Source organism: Aythya ferina, assembly GCF_964211825.1.
Source record: "Aythya ferina genome assembly, chromosome: 1".
Taxonomy (NCBI): Eukaryota; Metazoa; Chordata; class Aves; order Anseriformes; family Anatidae; genus Aythya; species Aythya ferina.
Genome location: NC_140296.1, coordinates 63,679,079 through 63,705,388, shown reverse-complemented (window position 1 = coordinate 63,705,388; position 26,310 = coordinate 63,679,079). Strand labels below are relative to the sequence as shown.

General features: G+C 45.8%; 1 protein-coding gene across 1 annotated transcript in view; it reads left to right on the top strand.

The window, feature by feature from the left end:
* The first annotated feature begins 302 nt into the window (after window positions 1–302).
* Window positions 303–26,310, top strand: part of GAS6 (growth arrest specific 6) — a 35,700-nt gene continuing 9,692 nt past the window's right edge. The window contains exons 1-10 of the mRNA XM_084506409.1: window positions 303–506; window positions 638–804; window positions 13,615–13,639; window positions 14,392–14,454; window positions 18,625–18,747; window positions 20,239–20,358; window positions 22,369–22,494; window positions 23,558–23,679; window positions 24,347–24,465; window positions 24,862–25,051. Of these exons, the coding sequence (XP_084362535.1) occupies window positions 308–506; window positions 638–804; window positions 13,615–13,639; window positions 14,392–14,454; window positions 18,625–18,747; window positions 20,239–20,358; window positions 22,369–22,494; window positions 23,558–23,679; window positions 24,347–24,465; window positions 24,862–25,051 (1,254 nt within the window). The 5' untranslated portion in view covers window positions 303–307. The remainder of the gene's footprint in view (window positions 507–637; window positions 805–13,614; window positions 13,640–14,391; window positions 14,455–18,624; window positions 18,748–20,238; window positions 20,359–22,368; window positions 22,495–23,557; window positions 23,680–24,346; window positions 24,466–24,861; window positions 25,052–26,310) is intronic.

The following is a 26,310-nucleotide window of genomic DNA, read 5'->3' as shown; positions in this document are numbered from 1 at the left end:
CAGGGAGCTGTGGTGGCGGTCTGTCAGCGCGGCGTGTGGCGCAGTGGCGCAGCGCCTCCACACCCCTCACCTCACTCCTCCACCCTAAAACCCTACTGTAAACCTCATGTTTAACCGTGAAGAAAACACACCGGGAAGGCTTGTGTGTGGAGAGGTGGACACGTTTATTAATACAAGCAGAGCCCAGCCGGCTCTGGCGCTGCCTTCCACCTTTGCGGAGGGGAGGAGAGAGGAGGAGGGAGGGAGGGATGGAGGGAGGGGACGGGGGTGTCCCGCGGCTCGGCGGCTGGGGGAGCGGTTGTGTAGGATGGGCGAGCGGCTCCCTGCTGGGCTCGGCAGGCTCCGCGATCCCACAGCAGCGCCCGCCCCGAGCCGCTCCGCTCCGACACCGGCCCCGGCCCCGGCCCCGGCCACGGCCCCGGCCCCGGCCGCCGCCATGGCGCAGCCCGCGGCGCCCCTGGGTGCCGCCCTGCTGCTGGTGCTGCTGGCGGCGGACTCCTCGCAGAGTGAGTACCCCCCGGGCGGCTTCTTGGGGACACACACGGGGACACGGGGACAGCCCCTTCCCTCTCCCGCAAGGCTGCTGACTGCTGCCTCCTTTCTTCTTCTTCCTCCTCCTCCTCCTCCTCGTCCTCAGCCGTGCTGCTGCGAGCCCCCGAGGCTGCCCAGTTCCTGCGGCAGAGGCAGCGGCGAGCCTACCAGGTGTTTGAGGAGGCCAAGCAAGGGCACCTGGAGAGGGAGTGCGTGGAGGAGCGCTGCAGCAAGGAGGAGGCCCGGGAGGTCTTCGAGAACGACCCCGAGACGGTAAGCTGGGGAGGAGACCCCACAACTGACCCCTGGTAGGGAGCAGGCTCTGCAGCCCCCCAGCCCGGGGTGCCTCGCCGCCCTGCTTGCCTCCCCAGGTGGGTGCGATGCCCTCACCAAGCGGTGTGCCCGAGCAGAGGTGTCTCAGAAGGGGTTCGGCAGCCCCTCGGGTCATGCTCAGCAGTTTTAGGGAGCAGTGGGTTCAGGAGCTGTCACCACGAAAGCAGGGGAGCCCGCGTACAGGGATGCGGTGCTGCTGTGCGCCCCAGGACCCGCAGCTCCACCTGCACCAAGAGCCAGCCTCTTTGCCCTATGGATGCCGCCGAGATGCTTGACGAAGCTCAGCTGCACACCCAGCTACCCTTCACCCCCTCTCCTCCCCGCCTCCAGTCTCAGATTCTCCTTGCAGAGGTGACCCTGCAGGGATTTAGCACGGTTTTCCACAGGGCTCAGATGGAAAAGCCCGACGCTGTGCAGAGCCTTCCCGCTAATGGTGCGGCACCTCCGGGAGATGACAGGACGGAGGCAGCGCGTGTGCAAGTGTTTGTACACAGGGCACACGCACCGGAGGCGAGGGAGGGACTGCGGAGCAGATGTGTTACGTTTCGGGCAAGTCTTGACATGTGTGCTTCGTGAGGCAGCTCCCAGCCGGCACATCCATCTCACAAGGCGCTGTGGACGGCAGCAAGCTTTTCTTCCTGGCCGTCCTTATGGCACAGAGCTGACAGTGTAAATATCCACTGCACGGGACGAAACGCCTCCCAGATGGGATTTTGTGGCGTTCGGGAAAAAAAGGTGATGTGAGGTCACCAGCTTGGCTGACTGGCTTCCGACCAAGGAAGCTGCCAGAGGTGGGTGACACTGATAGATCAGTGTAGAGGGTGGTAGGCTGTGTAAATATGTCAGGAGTTTTTAGCTATACTTGGTATTTTACATATTAGAAAAAACAAACAAACATACAGTTCTCTAATGAAAAGAATTAAATTATTTGGGTTCGGTGTCTGACAGAAATTCTCTAAGATCCAGACATGCCATCGGAGCACGTTCTGTAGGACAAACAAAACTTCCTGTCATTGCAAAGGATTTAATTTTTTGTGCATTCCCTTTGTTACTGCTAAGTCTCTAATTCCGGAAACCTCTGAAGAAATACCACCGAAGCTGGATGAGCTTCAAGCATCTGTGCCCCCTTGCTTATTTTACATGCACTGTTACACCAAAGTACTGTATTTTGTAGCAGTACAACCCCCACCTTCTCTTCAGAGACACAGAGCTCCCAAGAGCTTGCTACAGGCAGTACATCTGTAGAGCTTGCTACAGGCAGCTCCTTGCTGTCATGTTGCTTGAATTTGCCTGGGAAGCAGCTGTGGCACCTCCTGCCAAGGGGGCTGACGGCCCTGTTCATTAGCAGCTTTCTAATAAGTAGTGGCAGAGGCCATGTGCACGAGATACTGTTATTGTTACAAACACTGGAAGCCTTCAGGGCTTTGTAAGGCACAGATGACTACTCTTCTGGCAGTGTCTGTGGCGTCGACGGACAGAGGATTTTCCTCACTGACTTCATCTTTTCACATCTTGCCATGCATTGGAGGTAACGGAGGTCTCCCTTAAACACCGGGGAGTTAACACGTTGCCATCTCCCTGCTGCTGCATTTACACCCAGTCCTGGTGACTGATAGAAGAAGGAAGAGAGCCGAGAGGGAGTTGACTGGGGGGTGATGAAAACTGTTGAAAAACCAAGGCCTAGCAGTTCGAGGAGTTACGGTATCTGCAGTCACGCTTCAGCATGTGGTCAGGTTGCAGCTGGACCACGTTGGTTAAGCGAGGACTTTTTATTGACTGGGGAAAATGCACAGATTATGGTTGACAGCTGCTGATTTCTCGTGTGTAGGAGGGCTGAAATTTTCGTCTCTGCTGGCTTAGTGTGGTCGCAGAGGCTGACTGCTCAGGTGGCATCCGAAAGAGAGAGCTGCAGCACTTCTCGTCTTGCACGGAGCCCTGTGGGTAACCTCGTGGTGGGCCAGCCATGGGGAACACACCTGCATGTTGCTCATCTCACTGTCAGGTCTACCCCTGTCTCCTGATTCTTTTGTCTTCTGAGCACAGCAGCTTTGTCTCTCATCCCTGGTTGCCCATCATACAGTCTAACAAAATGTATGGGTCTTACAAGCCACGCTGCTCTTACTTCTCCTACGGTTGTGTGAAGGGAATTTGGAGGCCTAATTTCAAGACTGCACTGGGTTTGGCTGGGATGGAGTTCGTTTTCTTCATAGCAGCCCCTATGGTGCCGTGTTGTTGGTCTGTGACCAGAACAATGCTGATAACACTCCAGTGTTTCAGCTGTTGGTGAACAAAGCTAGAACAGCACCAAGGCCTTCTCTGCAAGGCTCTCAGCTGTTCTGTGAACAGGCTGGGGGTGTGCAAGAGGCTGGCAGGGGGCACAGCCAGGCAGGTGACCCAGACTGGCCAAAGAGCTGTTCCATGCCACCTAGCATCATGATCAGCACTACGATGGGAGAGGAATCGGGGTCAGGGAGGCTGGCCCTCTTCTGCTCAGCATCTGGCTGGGCATCAGTCTACCTGGAGGTGGTGGGTCACTTGTTCTGCTTTGTTTTCTTTCTCTCTTCTCCCACTTCTCTTTCGCTTACTAAGCAGTTTTTATCTTGACCCCCAAGTTTTCTTGCTTTTGCTCTTCTTTTCCTCCTCCCCCGTCCTGTGACAGCGAGCGGCTGCCTACCAGAGTTAACCCACTGCAAAGACCTAAGACTTCAGGTTGTGATGTGAAACTACATTAACCAGTTCAATCAGGCAGCTCCAGAAGTTGAGGTAAGATGAAGCAAAGCTGCAGGACAGCTTGCGTGATGCATCCCAGGTAAAACAAGGGCTTGATCCAGCCAACGGTGACACCTTGCCAAGTACAGCGTGGTATGGCAAGGCACCTATCTAGTGGGCAGGCCAGCATGTAGGAACAAAATGACATGTGCCTGAACCAGAGCCCCCTTCTTCTGCATCAGGCTTTCATTGATCCAGCGACCACCTTTTCAAAGGGACATCTGCAAGAGGTCTGCAGAAGAAGGGCATTTTCTGAAACCTGCATGCGAGTGTGGCCACATGTGCAATTACTTACATCAGCCGCTAATAATAGCGAGTTAGGTGGGGCCAAATGGCCATTCATTTGCAGGCCAACGCAGCTTTTGTCTTTTATGTTACGGAAAATATAAATATCAGCTCACCCAGACTGGAGGAAGGAAGATCAATTGAAACATTTTTAGATTGTGGGTTGTTTTTTTTTTTTTAGGAGGCTGAACAAAACTCAGTCTGTGCTAGTTGTATGACTATACATGGTAAAAACAAGTGTGAGCCTTGGCTAATGAGTCTTGCAGCCTATCTTGTTCATGGAGCTGATTATAATGTCCTTAGGTATTACTGCAGGCTTCTGGGAAGGCCCCTGTGTTTTAATGTCTTTCAGGCTAGGGATACCAAGCAGGAAAATGAAAAGACACCACGTTGGGAAAAAATAAGGGTGGAAAGCATCTTCATGGGAGGTATGAGCCTATTATGTTCCTAAATGCAGCCTATTAAAAAGATATTTGAGGTGTGATGGATGGGTGATGTTACAAAATATCTTGGATGTGGAGATAAGGATGTTATCTCTTCTCAAATGTTGATGAGGCCTTATAAAAAGCAGTGCTGCAGAAATATTTGACCTTGGTATGCAGTCAAGGTATTGCAGCTTGTTAACTGACTGATAAAGTGCTCTGGAATTTGGTTGACCTGTTCTAAAAATGCGGCTATCCAAGCACGTAAAACAAAGGGCAGAAGGGAACGTGGCTGCTGGTGTTCTTGGAAAACACTGGATTTATTTCACTACAGAGTAAATACAGCAAAAGAGGGACCTTGTGCAAGGATTTTCTCTGTTTTGAAAGGCTCAGCCTAGCGAAGATGTTTGAGTGCAGCCTCATCATTTCGGACCGCGGCTTATCAGCACAGCATCTGTTTGCCACTGCTTGTCGTGTTTGCTGCTGTTAGTGTCAAAGAGCTGCAGTCTGCCATTGAAATTGCCACGGTGAATGCTTTGAAAGCAGTCAGGCCCACCACGAAATGAGGATGCAGGTCAGCCTGGCCACCTGTGTGTGCTGTTTGAGGATTTGCCCCACAACAGGGCATCACAGAAAGCCAGTTACTTTTCAGACACGTGCAAAATGAGTGTCTGATTGCATGAAAACTTCTGTTGCTTTCTGAGGGACTCACATCCAATCTGATGTTAAAATCAGGTGCAGGAGCACTGGCACAGAACTGCAGGAAAACTTGGGCTGAGAGGGATGCAGGACGTCTCTTGTCCTGTCCCCCAGGGTCAGCAGGGAGACCTGACCAGGCTACTTGGGGCGTTTCGCAGCCACGGCTTGAAAGTTGCTGATCCTGACAAAACATCCAGCAGTGCCAGCAATCTTTCTTCTGGGCTGGGTTTATCAGGAATCTGAGATGCAGATGAAGCAATGTGTAGGGTATAACAGTCGGTTGGGTTGTTTTTCACAATGCTATGGGTCCTTTTTTATTTCTTTACTTATTCCGTGACGTGGCGTGGTCATGGTAGCACAGATGGGCTGCACACATCGACGAGGGTAGTCCAGACTTCACTCTGATCTTGTGGGAAGAATGCATGGCAAGCAACATTTAGGTCTTATGTCTCAGAACACCAAGACAGATGCACGTTTGTAAATACTAATAACAAAAGCATGAAGGCATGTAGGAGGAGAGTGAAGTGGGGAAGTTAAGCAGTGTAAAATTTCTTTGAGTAATTTAGTGAATGTTGTGCTGTCTAGACATGAATAACCCTGATATCATCTCTAAATAGAGATGTCATCATCCCTGCATAGAATATTTCGTTCTATATCCAGGCAAAAATCTGGGTTTATTTGCAGCAAAAATTCTTGCCAAAGTGTATCGATTTGTTATGGCGTTTTGGCAGTGTGGAGGAAGAGCTGGATTTATAACTGGTATAGATTTTTATGTCTCTTCTTCTTCTTGCAGAATTCATCTGAGAGAGGGAAAGAGTTACCAGAGAGCTCTGGGCTTGAGGATTTAACCTGTTTGGATTCAGTGTATGGAAGAATGGATTCCTAGGCACACTGCTACCTGCTCAATAGATTTGGAGAAAGAAAATATGAGGACGTTTAGACTTTTGTCCAGGAATGACTTGAAGGAGAGAAGAAGGAAGTAGAAAAGTTTGAGTGTCCAGCTTTATGCCATGGGGGCGTAGCATAGCTGGGATGAGATCTCGGGATGCACCAGGTTCTCCCCTCCCTCTCTTCCTTCTCCCTATAGCTTTTTATACAGGGAACAAAGGATGGAAGGGATTTATACCAAGCGTTAGTGGGCCTAACTGCTCTGGAAGACAGACTGGGACAGTGCAGCAAGATGCATCCGTGTTTGTGGTGGTGAGGACACAGGGTTTGGTTGAGGTAGTGGAGTTTGGTAGCAGGAGGGTGACAAAAGTACTGCCGCCTGCCTTAGGAGGCAGTCGTTAGCTAAAGGCTGCGTTATCAAAGGTTATTGAGAAGGGAGAGCGAAGTCTGCAGCTGGTGGAAGCAGACAAAGCTCCGTCAGCTCTGCTGGACTTGTGCCCACTTGATCTTTATCTGTTTCCACTCGTGTGAATTGAGCCCAGGAGTGCAGAATAGGACTGGAAATACTGAAGCAGCCCATCATGGAAGTCCTCCACACTGCACTGCCCATGGAGCAGGAGGGGAGCGGCAAGAGAAAACAATAGTGGCTGATACTACACCAAGGGGCTGCTTGAAGCTAGCATGGAAAAAGATGTTAAGAATGGTAAATTGAAGCAGGGGGATTGTGCAGGTTTGGGGCAAGGAGCAGGGCAATGGAAAAAGCAGATAAGGTTTGGGTAAGTCAGGAGTTTTTTAGCAGAATACAATAGGTTTTAAAAAGTGTGTGAGAGAGGAAGAAAGCCAATTAAATAAAGACAACAGTTTTGTGGTTACGGGCTTGCTTTGTTTGCTTTTTAAATTAAAAAATGAGGAACAGCCTACCAGGAATTAATAGACTGTGTTAGTACAGCTGCTTGAGAATCAGGTAAGGGAAACATTGAAACTGTACAAACTGGCAGTTGCGGTTCATGTGCGCTCCAAACTCTAAATGAACTTAATGAATTATGAGCAATTACTTTCCAATAGGCACGAAGAACAAGAACGGAGCCAGCATCAGAGGTTCAGAAGAAACTGAGAAGGGACATGGCAAGGGCGGTGCACGCTGCACGGCTGCTCTGGAGGCTGCGGGACAAAGAGCTGGGGTATGAAGAGGGGAAAGTGTCAGGGCAGGACAGCTACAAAAGCAGCAGCAGAAACATTTGTTTTCTCATAGTTCAGTCCACGATGAAGTAATTCAGCAAGTGCTAAGTCACCAAAACAGTGGCAATTTGAAAACAGAACCTGTGGAAGGAGTGGGAAGGGATTCTTCCTCTTCACTTCTCCTCCACTCACAGTTTTAACTTGCTGTTCTAGAGGCTCTTTACACATGCAGAATGCCTGTTGGGAAGTTCCCTTATTTACTGTTTGGGGTTTTCTTCCTGCTCCTTTGAGCAACAGCACTGCGACCCACAGGAAAGGTAAAGTTGGAAAGTGAGGTGGAAACCCAGGAAGAGGGGCAAGTGTTGGTGTTGCCTTCATTCTGCATCATGTTACGCTACCAGTCAGGACATTGGGGTGCACACATTAAGAGGCAGAAGGAGAATGCATCCTGGTTGCACTGTACCAAATCACATGCATCCGGAGAGCTACCACATTTGGCTGACCATTGGAACAACGAGTCCGAGGTCAGTTCCAAGAAAATGTGTGGGACAGGAACAGAAGTGCAAAAGTTACTTAGTTATTAAAATAATGAACAGGGAAGTGTAAGATCGGATTCTGTCACAAGGGCCTAATGTTGTCTCAGATGTCACTTCCCCATTCCTGCTCGCCTGTCCACACTAAGGCGAAATCTATCCGTGCCTGAAAGTGGCTGAATGTTGTTGTTGTGAGTTGCAACAGCTGCATTTATGCAAAATCCTAAGAAACAATTTACAATGCCTCTAGATTACAGGAAGGGGGTGAAAAATGCAGTATTTTCTCACTTCAGTGGATGAAACGTTACAGAAGCTGTAAGAGAGATCACAAACATTTAAATCACATTGGATGGGACGTATAATCTGTTTTATTTTAAATACAGCAAATAATTGCAGAGTAATGACACTATTTGGTGTCATGGATAGTGCCATGGAGTGTCACACAGTGTCAAGGAGTATGGTAGGGTTTTTTCAGATTCAGTTTTGTGTAATTTGCCTAAAGTTTATAAGCAAACATTAGTTGAACCACATTTAAAAGGATTATAACTACTGCAATGAGGATTTGAACAAGCAGCACTGAGTGAAGATCTGTTCCCAAATTGGGATCCTCTTTCCAAATTGCACATCAATACAGCTGGAGGGAAAGTAGCCTTTAAGTCTTGTAGCAATGGAGAAAACCTCAAGGCATTTGTGATTGGAGAGCATTCAGAATAATTTTAAAGCATGCAACCCACTCATTGGAAACACTCTTCCAGTGATTTTTCTTGGAATATTAGGTCCTCAGCACTGGCTGCATTGATTTCATGTTGTTATTGTCCAATCAAGCCCTGCCTCAGGCTGCATATAGAAATAATCTCCCTGCATGCCCTACAAATGTCAAGTATCTGTGTTTTGCTTGGCTGGACACACATGAACATTTTTTTCCCCTTCTTTTCTTTCCTTTCATTACTTTTTTTTTTTCCTGTGATTGTGCATTCTAATCATTGCTGGGTTTTTCCTCACCGCGGCGCAACATCTTTTGCTGAGGTGGGAAAAGCAGTCCTGCCTCTCAGAGGGTGAGGTAACAGATCATTTTGGTTTCCAGTCTTCAAGATTGCACAGGGGAGCCTCATCTCTATGAAACAGGTACTACAGCCGATGCTAGAGAGGGTGGTCTTGTTTGGAAAGATCAGCAACTCAGGGGAAGGGGCACTCAGAGGCTTCGTGCATCAGAATAGCTGGGCAATGTGAAAATGGACACAAAATCTCAAAGCTGCCCTAACCAATTTAGCCGTGGTCATGGGAGACGAGACTTTGAGGCTGCTGTTGGGTTGTAGCATGACCTACTTGGTTCTCTAGGGCCTTGCTTGCTGGATTGTGGGGAGAAGCTCTCTTTATTCTTTGCGTGGAGAAAGCACATTGCTCCAAAGCAAAACAGGAGGCAAACTGACCTGGTTGAGCTCCTCACATGGAGAGGCAAAGCTTGTGCAAGCCACATGGCATTGACTGGAGCTTAATTTCTATACCTCGCGTTTCTATAGAGTTAAAATTGTGAATTGTAGGACTGGTTAATCACGTTGTTTGGGAGGTAGGCCTAATCATTCAGCATGAGATTTGCTATGCAGCAAAGAGCCCGGTTTAAAAAACAATGCAGGGCGCTCTTGAGCATTAATGAGATTTGCATTCCCAAGTTACAGCAGTCGAGCAGTGGTTGGTATAACTGCACACCCAAGTTAAACAATAACTTACAGACAATTATGTTTGGCCATCTCTTTGCAGGCCCGCAGTGCGGAAAGACGAAGTGTATTTATAAATAAAGAGGTTGTGCCATGCCCACGTCAAACATCCAGTACTGAAAGGAGAAAAAGGGAGAGTCACTATATGGAAATGAGAAAAGGGCATGGTGTGGGAGCTGTCACTGCAGCCTGAGAGGCAGCATGACACGCACGTCAGCTACGAGTTACTCAGCAAATGCTCTACAAAAGCAGCAGTTGTGCTGAAGACAGATTTTGTGCTGGTAGGCAAAGCCATGTGTTCTGACACAGGCTTTGTTTCTCGGCATTTTATTTCTGGAGGCAAATTTTCGTCGAGAAGCAGAGCCGCGAAGGCAAAATGAGTTGGACTTGTGCCTTTCCATGCTTCTCTGCAGTGTCTGAAGGAGGCCTGAATTTGCTGCGGCTTTTATTCGCTCTGCTTTTCATAATATCAGCAACTTGGGAGTTGCCAGAGACGGAGCAGCCTGTCTGCACTAAGCAAATGCTTTTTCAGAAATTACCATTGCTAATGCGAGTCGATGAGGTCCTCATGTAGATGGTTATCTGCTGCTGCGGCAGCTCAGACAAGGCTCTGATTAGGTTCAGCCCCGATCGGGATTACCTGACCTGGTGCTCAAACAAAGCAAACAGAAGCAGTTGGCAGGCCCTCCTGGCTGAGGTTCCCGGCCTTGCCAATTGCTGTAAGCAATAGTGAGAACATTTTGCTGGTGTAGACGGGGTCATTGTTATGGTTTCGGAAGGGCTATTTATACACCGTGACTCATGGAAGGGCTGCTTGATTTCACGTTCTTCCATCTTCTCTGAAAACGCAGCATACCCTGTATAATTTCACTGACTTCTGGATTTTAGCACTAAGAAAAGGTTTGGCCATCGAGCTGAAAAGAGATCGTGAGCTTAGGGTAGGTTTGCTTTGGCAGGCTGACGTTGATACTTCTGCCCCGTCAGCTCCACAGCCCTGGGACAGATCCGTACCTTCAGGTTACTGCTCTTGAAATTAACACTTGAAGTAACACAACATGACATAAAATTAAATTAAATTAAAGAAAAACACACTGAACAACCTGGAGCTTTGTGCTTTGTCGGCGGTGGCTTGCTTTGCTTTGTTGTTCTCTGTGCAGAGGTTACAGACTTAAGCTCTCTTCCCATTTTAGATACCCACACTAAGGGTCGTAGCGACTGCGTTATAAGGCTAGCTGTGGAGGTGGGTGGGAGAGGAACTTCTTAGCCCCCTGAAAAAATATTTGGTGTCACTCTACCCCAAAACAAAAGTGTGCACGCCTAGGTCTTGCACCACTGTTGAATGCTGGAGCCCAAGCGTTGTGTTTAAGGCATCAAAAGGTGTGTCTGTACTTCCATAGCATGCACTTGGGTTTGTGTGGCAAGGGTGGGGGCTGTAGTGCTTAAATCTCTGTTAAATCTCACAGCTCTGCCTCCTGGACAGGAAAGAAAAGGTCTCTTGCACTGAGCTGCAGTCAGCAGGCACGAACCTGTCTGGAGAGCCGGGCCCCGTGCCATGTTTTCAACTTGGCTGTGAGGCCAGGGCCTTGCAGATGTGAGGCAATTCCCGGTCTCTGCTGTTTCTCCCTCTCCACCTGAGGCCTCAGCTGAGCTGTGCTGCTGGTGGCAGATGTCTTGTCACCTGTAACCCTCACTGAAAGTGGGCCTGCACGCTGCAGGTCTACAGAGGCCAGGCCCTTGAAGGTCTTACAGAGGTTGGTGCTCCTGTGAGGCGCTGGCCTGAGCACCTTTGCCTTCCTCTTGTCTGCACCGAAGTGTTACTGCTTGGAGAGCTTGGTGAGATCAGCACAGGAGGGAAAGGCAAACATTTCTCTCCCCGTCTTACAATTCCCTCCTGCATTTTGATCCTGTGACTCCTGCGTGGCTTTCTGGATGGCGAGATGCTCAGTGAGCCTGAAATACAAGGTGAGGAGCTGAGAAAACGGCCAAATAGCTACTGGGAATCTTCTTGTTAGCAGGCTTCTTGCTAGCAAGCCTCAGAGCATTTTTCCTGGTGTTTTTCTTGGATCCTGAAAATAGCAACGAAGACTTCTGGTGGAGGAAAGATGACTTTTACCAGGGACCTGATCTGTGCAGGGCTGAGGGATCTCATCTTCCCCGACATCTGTGGGTCATTAAGACTTAATACAGCACAGAAGTCTGAAAAGGCATTGCAGAATCGAGTGCTTACACTGGAAATAATTCAAATCTGGCCATCTTTCTGTGCAAGTTAGGCACAAGCTGAATTTTTAACCAGGCAATCTTCTGATCAGTTTTGTTTGCTTGTTTTAAAGAGGCTGCTACCTAGAGTTTAAGCAAGGTCCTTTCCCCAAGGTGGAAGATCATTCATCCTTCACTTCTTATCAGTCTTTTTGGCTGAATGGAAATAACGTTGTCATGGTATTTCCAGAAGCCTGTTGTAATGAAAATTGATTGGGGAGAAAAGTGAAAAGTTAATCGCACAGGAACGAGGATTATCTATGTAGTATTAGGTCCTGTAGATCTGGAGAAGTGTTAGTGGTCAGAAAGTAGCTTTGTGTAATTGTAAGGAAATGAGGAAGATATGGAAAGAGAGGCTAAGTTTCTGTTAGTAGCCTCCCACTGAAGTTGCTTCCCTCTGCTACCTGCCTCATGAAATGCAGCTCGTGGTGGCACAGTGGTGTGGGGTTTCACTGAGCAGATGGGGAGCAATGGCGGAGGCTCTGTGGGTTCTCTTTTTGCTGACACCACAAGCTATCATCGAATCAATGTCCTGTGAGTTTGCCTTTGGAAGGTTATTTGCGCGACGAAAATAGGTAGCTACCTTGGTCTTTCCTATAAGAATACAGTCTGTATACTGAATAAAGGAGAAATATTGAAAAAAGGTTGAAATAATTAAAAAAATGTTAGGAATGTATTGAGTTCTGAGCTCCTCACTCAGTTTGTTAACCCAAAGAGATATTACAAAGCTCAGCCCCAAAGGATGCTAAGCCTATTACCCTCTTGTTGGAATTGAAAATTAAGTTAAGCTTGGGCTACTGCTTCGTCATAGAGGTTTTCATGATTTCAGCTGAATATTTGCATGGTACATTTCAGTAACTGCAGCGTATTTGCCAGAAGTGATTGATTTTTCTGGAGGATGACAGTAATGCAAAACTTTTGGTTTAGATGACCTTGTCAGCCGATTGATTTCATTAGGCTGTCCAGGTCAAATGGAGCCGCAGTGTGTGCCTGTCGCTGTGGCGTGTACGCGTCTGTATATATGCAAGAGCTTATCCAAACATCAGTAGTAAGAGGAGAAAAAATAGTTTCTGATCTTCTTTTGTGGAAATTGCTGTCTTGTGTGAAAGAGAATGACAGTATGTATACAGTTTCATAATTAGCTGAGAAATAGCTTAATTTAACCAAAAAGAGTTAAGCACTGGTGCAACCCATGAGTTTTCCCTCACTGCGTGCCTCAATTACAACTTGAACATCCCTTGAACCAGTGCCTTACCCATCACGAAATCCGGTCTGAAGTGAAATTGGAAAGTAACCTTTCTCAAGGTGAGGAGTTTTCTTACTTTCTAGGAATGTGGTTTAATGACCAGCTCAGGCCAACCTCCCACCCTTCACAGCTGCATTTTCCTGCTCTGGCCCCATGCTGGTGGAAGCAATCCCGTGGCACTTTCATGGTACTTTGATCTCTGCCTTCCCCCTGCTTGCAACTGCTCCTCACTCCCTCCTCCTCTCCATGAGGATCTCCTGGGTAGTGGGGACCATGGCAGTGGGTGCTGTTTGAGTTGTAGGGTGCTTGTTGTTGTAAAAGCAAGGCGTACCCTTTTCTTTTACTGGTTATGGTGTCACGGAGCTGCCCGTGCTCTTCAACAGCAGCGGGACTCCCGAGGAGGCAGGGGGTGACTAAATCATTCTGCACCTTCCCTCTGGTTTTTGTCCCTAGATCTTTTCCTCCCTGCACCTCACGGTGAGCACCTTTGCCTCTGGGACAGTGGGTAAGTGGCTTCGTGCTTGTGACAGGTCAGAGGCTGGAGCTGATGCCTCTCGCCTTCTCTATGGGACAAACTGTGTCTGTAACACTGTGTTTCTTCTGGCTCTGAATAAAAGAAACAAGGATGTTTGTGTTTGGATCTTGTTAAACAACTGCCACGCAAGACCACCGAACTAACAGCAGCTGCTAAATATTAGTAGAATGACAACAGAAACAAATATTATTCAATAAATCTTTGCTTTTTTTTCCTCCTACAGGAATATTTTTACCCGAAATACTTGGGTGAGTTGCAGCTTTTACTTTTACTTTGTGGCAGCAGTGGTATGTGGTGCCTAACACTGGAGCGTGTCGCAGCTGAAGCTTCCGCTGAGGAAAGTGGTGGATGTGGGCCTGCAATAAGCATCCAACTTTTAAGACAGACTCCACATTCCTGATGTGGTTTTGAGGGCTGTTTTTCACTTACGTATAGGTTTACATCCAGAGATTCTGCATGTTAAAATGTTGGTATTGCATTTATTGTCTGTAGCTTGCAGCGTTAGTAAATAATTTAGTTTTTTATCTTCTCTCCTTTTTAGTTAACTTAGCTATTAACTGATCTCCTTATTTTAAAAAGTGCCTTTGCTGATCGATCCCCTGGTTTTCTTTACTGGCTGTATCATAGTCATGCCACCGTACTGCTTTCTATCTGTGTTTAATACGTAGCTCTTGAAATCACTAATGCCAACAATTTTACATGTGCTTTTTAGATTCAAAAGAGATTTAACAGGTCAAATCTGAGTAGCTACTAATATGCTTTTAGAATCATCATAGCTCTGGCAAAATGATTATAATTCTACTGTACATCAGAGCTAAAGTATTTTTATGAACTTAAGAAGTTTAAGGCGTTTCGGAGATTATAACGTTGCATAGATTTTGCATTCACCTTCCAAAGCCTTGTTTAATGAAACATCAGCAGGCTATCTGTCGTTTTGCATGCTTTGAACAGCTGCCATGTGGCCATTATAATAACGACAATTTCATTTTCTGTTCTTCAGATTGTATTCAAAAATATGGGTCGCCGTATACAAGAAGCCCAGATTTCCTTACGTGCGTTCACAGTAAGCACTTTTGTTTCGTATGTTGTAGTTAAATGTTCTCTCATTATACCTGAAGTAGTGGAACCAGCTCAGTTACGGACATTTTGGATAGTGTTTTAGTACCGTTCTTCCTGTTCTCTATGCCTGACACTCCATACTGATTGTTCTATGTAAGCAATAAACCAAGGCTTTTCTGCTTTTCTGCTATTGCCTTCTCTCAGTCATCATTCAGTTGTTTGGTGTTTCGTGATGCAAGACATTTCTTTTCCACCAGTTTCTCAAGGTCTGAATAAACTGAGAAGCAAGAGTGACATGGATTTACCATAAGGTCGTACTGTGTGCTTGGCCTTTCATCTTCTTTTTTCTTGAATGCTACCTTTGGCTCACCCCTGTTAAGTAATCTTAAATAAAGCTTACAGTCAAGCCCAAGTTTGTGTCAGGCTTTTGACAACTTTAAGTAAGGAGATCATTTTCACTCATTGTGTGATTGTGGTTTAAGTGTTACAACATTTAAAAATCCAGATCAATCCAGAAGTCCATCTGATATCTGTGTAGAAGGGAGAGAGGTATTTGTTCACCACTGACACCGGAGATTGGAATTTCAGTAACTCTTCTAAGACCTTTCCAGTTCCCTCTTGGAGCTCAGCAGTGCTAAAGATACAAACCACATAAATATTCTGTTGCTAAAGATTCTAAATACGCTCTGGGAGCAGATCAGCTAAGATGGGGAGAAAACCATGTGTATGTGGATTTATTTTCATGCTTACCCCTGTGGTTCAGTCTTTTACTGTGATCGAGTTTGATCAGTCTCATGTTCATACCAGCTCTACCAGGCTCTGCCAAAGCAGGATCAGGATTTAGTCAAGATGTTTAGACAGATGTTAGAGTCCTCTGAACTGGGAACTCTTGGTCCTGAAGTACCAGCGTGGTGTGCAAGCTAGCTCAAAGTGGGACGTGAGGCTGGATGCTTCCTTTTGCTCCTGTGCGTGGATGGTATAAAGGCAGGAGCTGCTGCTGAAAATGGTGGTATCAACTGGGAACACTTACTCTGACCAGCTGATCAGTGTTTCAGAAAGTCTAAAGGGCAATGATGTTTTCTGTGCACTGAAAAAAATGAAAGCTGACTAATTGTTTTTAGGGATGCAGTCCGTTGGAAATGCAGCGGTTTGGCAATAAAATGATAATATTTTCCCCCATTAAAATACTAAAATATTTTTAAGTGGCTGAGTTTTGGCTAGCCATTGTTAACTCACAGGAGAAGGAGCCTGAAACGCGCTTGGAAGAATTACAGACTTTGTGCTTAGCTGATTCCAGCATGTCTCTTATTTTTCACAGATGCTGCCAAAAGGCTATGTAGCTCCTCGGGGTTGTGCCTGTGAGACACACTTAAGCGTTGTGTTTCTTAACATTCATCTTCTATTCTCAAAACAAGGTAGTAGAAGGCTCTTTTCATCTGGCATTACAAAGGCATTGCACAACCCAAGGGCTGGAGGGTGATAGTAGACTAGTTTATGCTGGAAATAAGGTGCAGATTTTAACTGTGGTAGTGATCAGGCAGCTTCGTGGGGCATTTGAGGATTCTCTGTCTTGAAAGATCTGTAGGTCGGGGCTGCAGGTAGGGTTCAGCTGCAGATTCGGACAGGTAGATGCAGATGTTCCCAGCATAGGTGCCTACATGAGACGTGGGTCCCGTTGTAGTCAGTGGGGAGTTCATCTGTAGTCACAGCCCTAGGGTGATGTCACTGACCAAGCTGTGTCTGCTCTAGGGAGAGCTGAATCACTTTATGGACTGTTTATTGTACCAACGAGATCTCCACCGACTGCAGTCACAATTTAGACACTTGCTACACACCTAGATACTTGCTTTACACATAGATACCTATATTTTGGTCTGCAGAACTGGGGCTTTTTCTAAAAGAGGTGTTGTGGGTCGGCTAGGAGTTAGGGATTTGGTTCTGCAAGAGTTTGGAAAAGGCTACGGTATTTTTTGGAAATGAGTTTACATCTGACCTTAAAAATACAATAAGATTTTTGTTATGTTGTGAGTGTCTGCTTTTTAACAGCGAGTGTCATAGTTTTCACGACCTCGCATTTTCCGAATGTAGTTCTAATTTGCACCGTTTCTGAATAGCAAAATACAAGTTCAGAATACAGAATAAGGAACTGGAAGCAGCAGTCCGTGTACTTAGGTAAAGTCTTGTTTCCATGTGGACTTAAAAAAAATGGAACCTATGTTTCTATTCTCTGTCTTAATTTGTGAGCTATATGCTCCCAGTGGTGTGTCAGCTGGGCAGTGGTGTACCTGGGGCTATTCTCTAAGGTGCTGTTGCAGACAGCCCACGTGGCTGTGGTGTCTTCTGTGTGGCCCGAAGTCTGCCTTGGCTGTGGCTTTGCCCCAGCTCTGCACAGCTAGAGCGGTGAGGAAGAAAAGTAATTATGCTTTGGTTGTGGTGAGTGGATGATTATTTCTGTGGGGCTCTTTGACTTGCGTATGCATGCTTTTCCTGAAGAGTTTTCTCAGGCACTAGATGAAATGCTGAGAATACGTGTTTCTTTGGCAGGATTTTAGTCATATTCCATCCCAGATCAGCCCTCTGGTTCTCTCCTGCTTGCACTAATGTGCTGCTAACTTCAGCCTTCAGGTAATTCAGTCAGAGTGCAAGGTTTAGAAACAGTGTATGTTCATGTAGTGCAGAGAAGTCTGTCCTTTGGGGTTGTATTAATGAGACACGTGTGCAGTGCAGCCCATAGTAAGAATCTGACTATTTTTTTCCTGACAATTATAACACAAATGTCATCCAATCCTAGTGTATATTCTCTTGTCTTATCTTTCTGTCCAACATAGCACCAGTCTTAACAGCTGTCCAAAACACAACCCACAAGTCCAAAAGGCACAATGGACACAACCTGGCCCCCAGGAGGCTCCCCCTGAGCCCCAGGAGCTCTGTGCTGTGCGGGTGAGGATCCCTGGCACAGGCTGCCCAGAGAGGCTGTGGGGTCTCCTCCTTGGAGGCCTTCCAAAGCCGCCTGGAGATGGGCCTGGGCAGCCTGTGCTGGGTGGCCCTGCTGGAGCAGGGCTGGGGCCTGGTGGCCTCCACAGGGCCCTGTGACTGAAATCTATGGCAGACAGTGCAATGATCTGTCATTTAAGCAGATATATTTTGGCTGAGCAGTGGACAGAGTTCTTGGCCCTATGCAGAGGGCTGCTGTTGATTAGGTGCTCTGAATTCACCTGCTGGCTCCGCTTTTTGTAAAGTCTTCCTTTTGTCTGGGCTGAACTGGGTTTCTGCTGAGTTGTAAGGATGTGTTGCCAAGACTGTAGGATTGTAGGAGGCTTTGCTAATGACAGTAATTCTTCTTCTAAAGGCTGCTGCTGCAGCAGCTGTGACAACTCCAATGTCTCTCGCACCAAAAGGACTGGTGGAAGCATTGCTTTGTAGCTGTGCCAGCCCCACTCTGGCAGAGTTGGTCAGGCACGAGAAACAGCCACATCTTTTCATCAGAAGAAAAGCCTGGATGTCACATGTTCATGTCTTAGGACTTTCTTATCCAATGCATCCCATGTGCTGGTGTGCGCAGAGAGCAAGTGACTTGGAACTGCTGCAGTGTGAGAGGGAATCCTCTGCTCCTTCCTTCACTTAGCTATTGAATTAGTGTTTAGCAATTCTTATACTGTTAACACATTGCTGTCTCTTTTTTGTTCTCATTCAGTGTAATAGAAAAGCCTAATTTGGATTGCTCAGATACAAACCTTTCCTAACAACAAATCTATCAGCCTCGGTGAGATCCGCAGTTAAATTACCAAAAATAAACAAAAAGAGAATCCATCCTTCCTTGAGTGCTTAGTTGCTGCCTGCTTTCTATTTTCTCCAGAAGTAGGAAGAGTAGAATTAACTTGATTTTAAAAGAGCTACTTCGAATTGTTCTTTCAGGATGTGCCCTTCAGGTACGGGGGTAGAAGCTCACTACCCTTTGCAATGAAATGAATTCCACTGCATGCTCCTGGCATAGCTCATTTGGCGTGTCAGCAATAAGCATTATCTTCCAGGTTTCCCAGGTGTATTTCTGATAGTGATTTTCCATTAGTGTTTAAGGGTCTTGGTTTTTAATAAGGTCGAAACGCCTTTTCATGAGTGACCTCTATGCATTGTTCTGTTTGTTTTATTTGTTTTTATTCCTTCTGTAAATCAGATTTGCCAAACCAGTGTTCTCCCGATCCTTGTTACAAAGAGGGAACTGTCAAATGTGAAGATCTCAAGGGGGACTTCTACTGTGAATGCAAACGTGGCTGGCAAGGAGAAATATGTGACAAAGGTAATACACATTATTTTATCTTTCAGATCTGTAACAACAATATGTTGGGTTTTGCTGTATTTTCAAATGATCACTGATGCTGCCCAACTCAAAAGTCATGGTATTGAACTTGCATTATACACAACTCATATTTTTGTGCTTCTGGGAATCATATAACTAAGCCTGCATACATTTTCCAGATTACTTTAATGGATTTCAGCATGGTCTTGACAAAGAAATCGGAGAGGTTATGCCCCATCTTTCTGTCCCACCCCTCCAAAGGGGGAAGCAGAAATCAAGCTGTATTGGCACCTCAATTGGTGCTGTTTACCCCAGTGTAACAGATGACAAATTGCAGAGCCTGAGGGGCTGGCCCACATTCCCATTCCCCTCCAGCGGGAACAGACTTTCAGCACACAGTTGGAGTCTTATGCTGCTGATGCACAAACTGGTGAAATTAGTCTGTTAAAGACTCCTCGGTAGTGGGATCTTATTCCAAGTCCACTTGCGTCCCACTGTGTATTCCCATCAACTCCAAAGAGAGTATTCAGGCAGAATATTTGTGCAGGACATTCCTTCCCTCCTCTTGTTATCTTCTTTCTGTGTTTTTTTTTTCTGCCTGCAAGTTTTCTTGTCAGGGCCACTGCTTTTGTGCCTGCCAAAATTGAGTAGCTGCCAGGAATCACATTCTGACAGTCCAGACTTGTGGCCACCAAGAGAGCAAGAGATCCACACACTGTATTTCTGGTGTGAATATTGTGGAGAAGTTACAGGATCACTCACAAGCAGCTTATTTAAGCAGTTGAGGCAGTTTGTGTGCTGGTAAGTTTGTATACTGATCCATCAGTGTGCAAACAGGCTTGAGAGCTCAGCAGTCAGTCAGTCTGAAGCATATCCCCTCTTTTTCTTGCAAAGTGCCATGAAATTTTCTGTCCTACCAATCAGCTGACTCTGGAGTTCCATATACAAGCAGGACACCACGAGCAGGTAGGGCACATGGAGGGTGAAATCCATGCTCTCAGTTTAACAGGCTTTTGCTTCAGTGGAGCACTTGGAATTTGGAACTTGGAATTTTGTGTGTTCTTTCATTCTCAGTAGTAGTGAGGTTATTTTTTTTTTTAGTATTTAAGGCTTTCACCCCAAAGTTACTGGTCACTGTATCATCTTAAAAGTTAGTTACCATAAAAAATACATTAGTTACAGGTAGTTTGCTTCTGCAAACAAACTTCTTCTTCACTTCCACAGTGGCTGAAGATACTCTGCATTCTCCAAACTGAGAGGGAGGTACTCAGTTACAGTTTGTTCTCTGCCTTTTCTGTTATTATCAAACGAACTTGAGCTGATGCACTTGAAATGTTTGAATGAAATCTCTGTACATTTTGTAATCGTCACGTTGCAGATGTGACAGTGTTTCTTGTATGCTCTGTCTCCTTCCCAGCTCTTACCCTACTCTCACTCCCCAGGTCAGATGCAGAGGTGAAAAGCTGACTGCCATACTTTCTTTTGCTGCAGATATTGATGAATGCAAAGTGCAGCACGGGGGCTGTAACCAGATCTGTCTCAACAAGCTCGGCAGCTACCGTTGCTCGTGCTACAGTGGTTATGCCCTTAAAGACAGCAGAACATGTGAAGGTAAGCTTCCCTGGCCCTCTCAGCGTGCTTCAGCTGGTGCTTGGAGACTTGGGTCTGTACGTTGGAGAGCTGGGCTGTGCTGAGCAGGCCTCTCCTACTTCCTAGCCCCAGCTGGGAAGCTTCTGGGGCTGGGATGGTACTGGGTGCTCACGCCAGCACTACGTGCCTGGGTTCTTCAGTGGTTCCACCATCCTGCTCTTGTGTCTCAACACTGGTCTGATTCACCAGGGTTTGTGGCTGGGGTTGTGCTAAATTGGTGTAGCTGATCTGTCCTCGTATCCCAACACTGAGAGGAGGAAAGGCTGCCCAGATGCAGCATTACGCATCTTTCCAGTCTCATGGTGTTGTAGTACACGAGATATTTGTTCTTATTTTATGCATTTCTTGTTTTGTTTTTCTGTATCTGAATACGTGCAGCTGCAGGTAATGAATTGGGGTAGAGAAAGACAGATAAATTCCCTGCCACTAAATATTAATAGCTGCAGAAAGGCACTAATGAAGGCAGGCAATTATTTTACATAGCATCCAGGAATGGAGAATAAGGATCTGAGATAACTGCCTGAAATGGTGGAATGAATTTACATAGCCAGAACTTAAGCAACTGACATTTAAAAGGGTAGAGAAACTGCGTGCTGAGACACAGACCCATTAATGATCACAGGTAGCTGTTAATGTTCTTTTTTTTTTTTATCTCGTGAAAAACATGCGAGTCTTTGTATATAACTCTAACGGCTATGACAACACAGTTCTCAGCAATTTTTTGTATGCCTGACCTGAACAACCTGTTAACGCTATCAGAAAAAAAAAAAAGCAGGATTTTACTTCTGTGCCACTTCCACTGCTTAAAGTGATGATTGTACAGATCACGTCATATCCGCTTCTAATGTGCACAGCCACTCAGATGAGCCAAAATCACCTTTGAATTTCCCCCTCGTGCCAGCTGGTGTGAACAGGTGGGCAGCAAGTGGGCTTGCAATTATAGTTGTTATTTTATGTATGTGCTGCTTATAAGAACACTGTGAACATAGCATACAAGGTTTGTATCCGACATGTGGCCATCAGGTTGCTGGTGTTAATATCCGATACGACTAATGACACCTATGTGGCATTGCATTTTAATGCTTTTGTACATTTTGTTAGTTTTCTGCAGTTTTTTCCTATCATTAGGTGTGCACACTAAAACATTATGTTTGCCAGTTGATTTGTAGACAAGGCTACACAGCGTACGAGATAGGTTACTTCTCTCATACGTGGGAAAATCACCAACTGTAACTGTAGTCTTCACATGCAATAGAAAGCAAAAGTAAATATGAAACTCTCAACATACTGTAAATGTTTTGACACCACCAAGATTTTGCTGGGGATTAGTTAACATGTTAGGAAAACATTTTTTTGTTTTATGGGCCTCCAGTTCCAGTCCCTTGCCTGCCTTTGTAGTGAAACTCCACAACACCTCTTAAACAAGACTTGTTCTCTGTGACAAACTGGACTGCCTCAATTCCCCTTTACCACTGCAGATCAGCAGATTTGGGTCTCAGTTTTGTGAATGTGTGAAAAAACAGGGTTGTTTGCTTGTCTGAGGAAGAACAGAGATCTTGGCTTTTCCACAGACTGAGTGCTGCTTCTGTGTTTTATTCAAAAACATACTGCTTTTCCTAATTTCCTGGTGGCTGCTTGTTATCCCACAGTTTCAGCCCCCTGAACTGAGTGGGTTTTTTGTTTTATCATGGGGTTGCTTTGTTTTGTTTTATGGTTTTCCTCTAGGCTTGCTTTGCATTGTTTTTTTCCAATAGTGGTCGATGGCTTAGGGAAAGAAATAACAGCTGGTCTTGAAAGCCTGCAGTCATCCCTTCTAGCTAGCTGAACAGTAGAGGTAGATTCTTAAAAATACTCTTTTTTCATTTACAAAAATCGTAGAGGGATCATTTGACTCTCAGCCCACTCTGGGGTGCAAACATTGAAGTGATTATACTCATCTGAAGTAGTGTTGTTTAATTGCTTGTTTTGCAGACATAGATGAGTGTGCAGCATCGGCAGACATCTGTGGAGAGGCTCGCTGTAAAAATCTGATAAGCTCATATGAGTGTCTTTGTGATTCAGGCTACAAGTACAATGAGCTGAGAAAGACTTGTGATGGTAAGCTCATGAAATAACAGCATATTAACATGTATTATGTGGTCTAAAGCTATTAAAAAAACGATCAGAAATTTAACTTTAGGCTTCAGTAAAAACCATTTTTCTAATCTTACTTAGTGCCTTTCAGTAGTTGTGAGCAACACACTGAGTTTGCAGTGGTTTTTGATGACTTTAATCAACTATATGACCTAGAGCACTGAGATTTCTTGGATTTATGCGAAGTACAGGACCTGGTGGGAGCATCTGTACATATTGCTGTCTCTCTTTGTAGGACAAGAAGAGTTACAGGGCAGTAGCTGTTGTTCTGTCAAAACCTGTCTTGTGGTATTACTCAGAACGAGGAGCTTAATATGCGTTGGAACCATGTACAGCCCTGCTGGCTGCACTGCCTGCAAGCTTTCTCAACTGAGTACGTTTTGAAAGCATTCCAAAACTAGCATTATGCCTTGTCGTTTGTCTAAGTTAATGCACTGACTAGAATCACACCCTCACCAGCCCTACTGGGCCCTACGTGTTTATCTGTGCCTGAAATGATCTCTGGGGGCCATCACACTTTGTTTCCCTGCATTTGTTGGTGAAGCAGATAAAAAACGTGCTGAGGGATTAAGAAAATACTGAGTGAAAAAAATCAGTTTTCACTTATCTGTTGAGGATCCATCTGGTGAGTAGCAGTGAGGCAAGCAGCCCCTGCTAACCTGAGCTACGGGAGCAGGAGCCAGGCAGCACAGGAGTAGCAGAAGGGGCCTTCAGGGAAGAAATCTCACCTGGAAGGTAAAGCCCAGGGCTCCAAGGAGCTGAGTTCTGCATCCAGCCCTCCTGCTCACTTGCTGAGTGTGTTTGGGCAGCAGGAATCTGTGTGTGAAAATAGGCTTGTGCAGATGCTAATGCAACTCTTCTCTCCTGTAAAGATGTGGTACAGTGTAGGCACTGGCCATGGAACACTTGAGCACACTCAAGTGAACGATGCCACAAAACATCGCTAATAACTCCTTTTTTCCACAGACAATTAATGTTCAAACAAACCCAACGGCTGTTTTCTCCTTTCTTTGCTGGTTTTGTGTAGATATAAATGAATGCGAACAACAGCTCTGTGAACAGACCTGTGTCAACTCACCAGGGAGTTACACCTGTCACTGTGATGGCAGAGGGGGAGTAAAACTTTCCCAGGACATGAACACGTGTGAGGTACGTTAGTCTTCCTTCGTTGCTGTAACTGCAGAACAGACCTTTAGTTTACACTGCATCTGAGAATAACAGACAAAGCTCTGGACCAAAGCCATCTGAGCTGAGACCAGCAGGAAGGAGTCAGAGGGCCAAGGCCACGTGCGCTGGGGACAGTAGCTCTCCTGGAAAGATAGAAGGGTCTTGTTGGCCTGTTATGGGAGTATTTTTATCCAAAGTCTCTCTTCTCAGGCTCCTCCTGTCCCCATTCCAAAAAGAGCGAGTTAAGAGCAGCACTTGCACTTTACACTCCATGGTCCAGGCTTTTGAGGTGGATGGGCTGCAGTGGCAAAGGCTGCTTCTGCATAAGCCAACCATGAGGAAATTCTTAGCGTATCTTGTGTTGCAGGCACTAAGCTGCAGTAGAAAACCTTATGCTGTGTCTTGTGAGCGTCATCTCCTTTTGCAGCAGGAAAGCATTCTGCCAAGGTGAATAGGAGGGAGGAGGGAAGGAAGAAGGAAATGTTCTCAGGACCAAAGCAGCACTATTTTGAGAGTATGACCACTAAGGTGCCCTAGCCCTATATGTATAGCAATTACATGTTTGAGGAAAGACAAGGAAGCATATTGCTAGATTCTCATTCAGTTGTGTGAGGAGAGTAAGCATTCAAAAAATGTGTTTTGGTTATAGAACATAATACCATGTGTGCCTTTTGCTGTTGCAAAAAGCGTTAAGTCCTTGTACCTGGGGAGGATGTTCAGTGGGACTCCTGTCATCAGACTGCGCTTTAAAAGGAAACAACCGACAAGGTGAGGACAATTTCGAAGGACAGTCAAATGTGCTGGCCAGCTTTGATGCATGCAAGGGAGTTAAGCCATTAAAATAACGAGTATTGCTGTGATCATGTTTATTTGTTTGGGTTATGGAGTGCTTTACGGGAAACATTATCCAAACCAGTAACTGGGAAAGGCAGTCTTGACCACAGAGCTCCTAAGATAATTACTGAAGCACAGTAATGTCATTTTTACTATTGATGCCATTTTGAGGCCCATCTTCATAGCTTAAGCTTTTTGAGGGTGCATTAAAAGCCAGTGTGTTCTAACAGAGCTGTAGAGCTACTAGAGTTGATGCTGTCTGTATGGAAAGTACTCTGTGGTTTTTGAACTCTGCATAACTAATTTATTTCTTGACACCTGTGCGGTCAGACTTGTGGCTGAGTTCGACTTTAGAACCTTTGATCCTGAAGGTATCCTTTTCTTTGCTGGAGGCCATCAAGACAGCACATGGGTAGTCTTGGCTTTGCGCAAGGGACGGTTAGAGCTGCAGCTGAAATACAACGGCATTGGCCGCGTGACCAGCAGCGGACCACTTATCAACCATGGCATGTGGCAGACGGTGAGTGTGGGCCACTTCCCAGAGCTTGCCTTGCTTTTCTTGTTCCTGCTGAACCCTATTAAGCATAGGTCTTCGTGTGTCTTCACATTTTTGAGATGCTTTCCCAACCTATGCATTCAATAGTCAGAGCATCTGCATGCACACCGGGACGTTATCCATGCTGAGGTGAGAACAGGATGTTTTTCCTGAGAAGCTGAATTACACTTTATGTCCAGCAAAACTAGACACCATCACTTTGCATGATGCTACCATAAACAGACACAGCACGTCCAAGATGCAGCAGTGCTGAGCTGACTTTACGTTAGCAAGATTAAAAAGATGTCCTCTGGGTAGCGTTGGCAAGCAAAAGATCTTTTAAGGAAATCTCCAAGGGTGGCTTGTTTTGTGCATGGGGTGTGTATTTGTTTTGTTTGTTTATTTGTTTAGTGGCAGAGCTCAGCTCTGAACCTCGACAAATCTATTACGCTATGTTATATTCTTCAAATCTGATTATAAATAAAACACTCAATTTCCCTTGTAAAGATTTTGGGGTCTATTAGAAACTGTGTCGATCTCTGCTTGCTAACAACATAATCCCAGCAGTCTCATGAGAAGGCGCACTGCGTCTTGGAGCTTGTAAGGATTCATGTTCTTGGCACTCTCTCAAATGTCTCTGGCATTTCTGGGGTGTTACCTTTTGTGACAGGATCATAAAAAGCATCCTATAGCATGATCTACAGCAGATCAGCATTATATGTGCATCTTCTCGCTTGTGCCTTCCCCCTCCCTCCCTTCTTGTCTTATTTAATTAGATCTGTGGCCTTTAAGTTGATGTGTCTGTTGGGCAGTGGGTGGGAATCTCTTGGTTAACTTCCACAGGAGACAAATGCAGATGCTGGTAACTGTGAGTCATTTTCTGTTTAAAGTTTTTTAGCGTTAAAAATCAGAATTATACATTAAAGAAAAAAAAAAAAAAAAAAGCACAGTAGGAAAAAATTTGTTTCTAATGAATAAATAAAGAAGTTCCTGAGTGCATACATTGTCAGCTGCTGACATTTGGTAATACTTCCAGCAGATGAGGTGATGTTTAATTCAGTTCCTTTGCTGTCACTGAAACAATTTTAGGCTCCAAATGGAGAGCTGTAGAGATTCAGCAAAGCTGCAGATAAAACGTGTGACATGCTGTATCTTGGCAGGTAGGAATAGCCTCGAGGCAATTCTTGCTAAATTAAAGATTTGTCCTGCTAATTTGAAATATGGTGATTGTAATTGCCTGCACA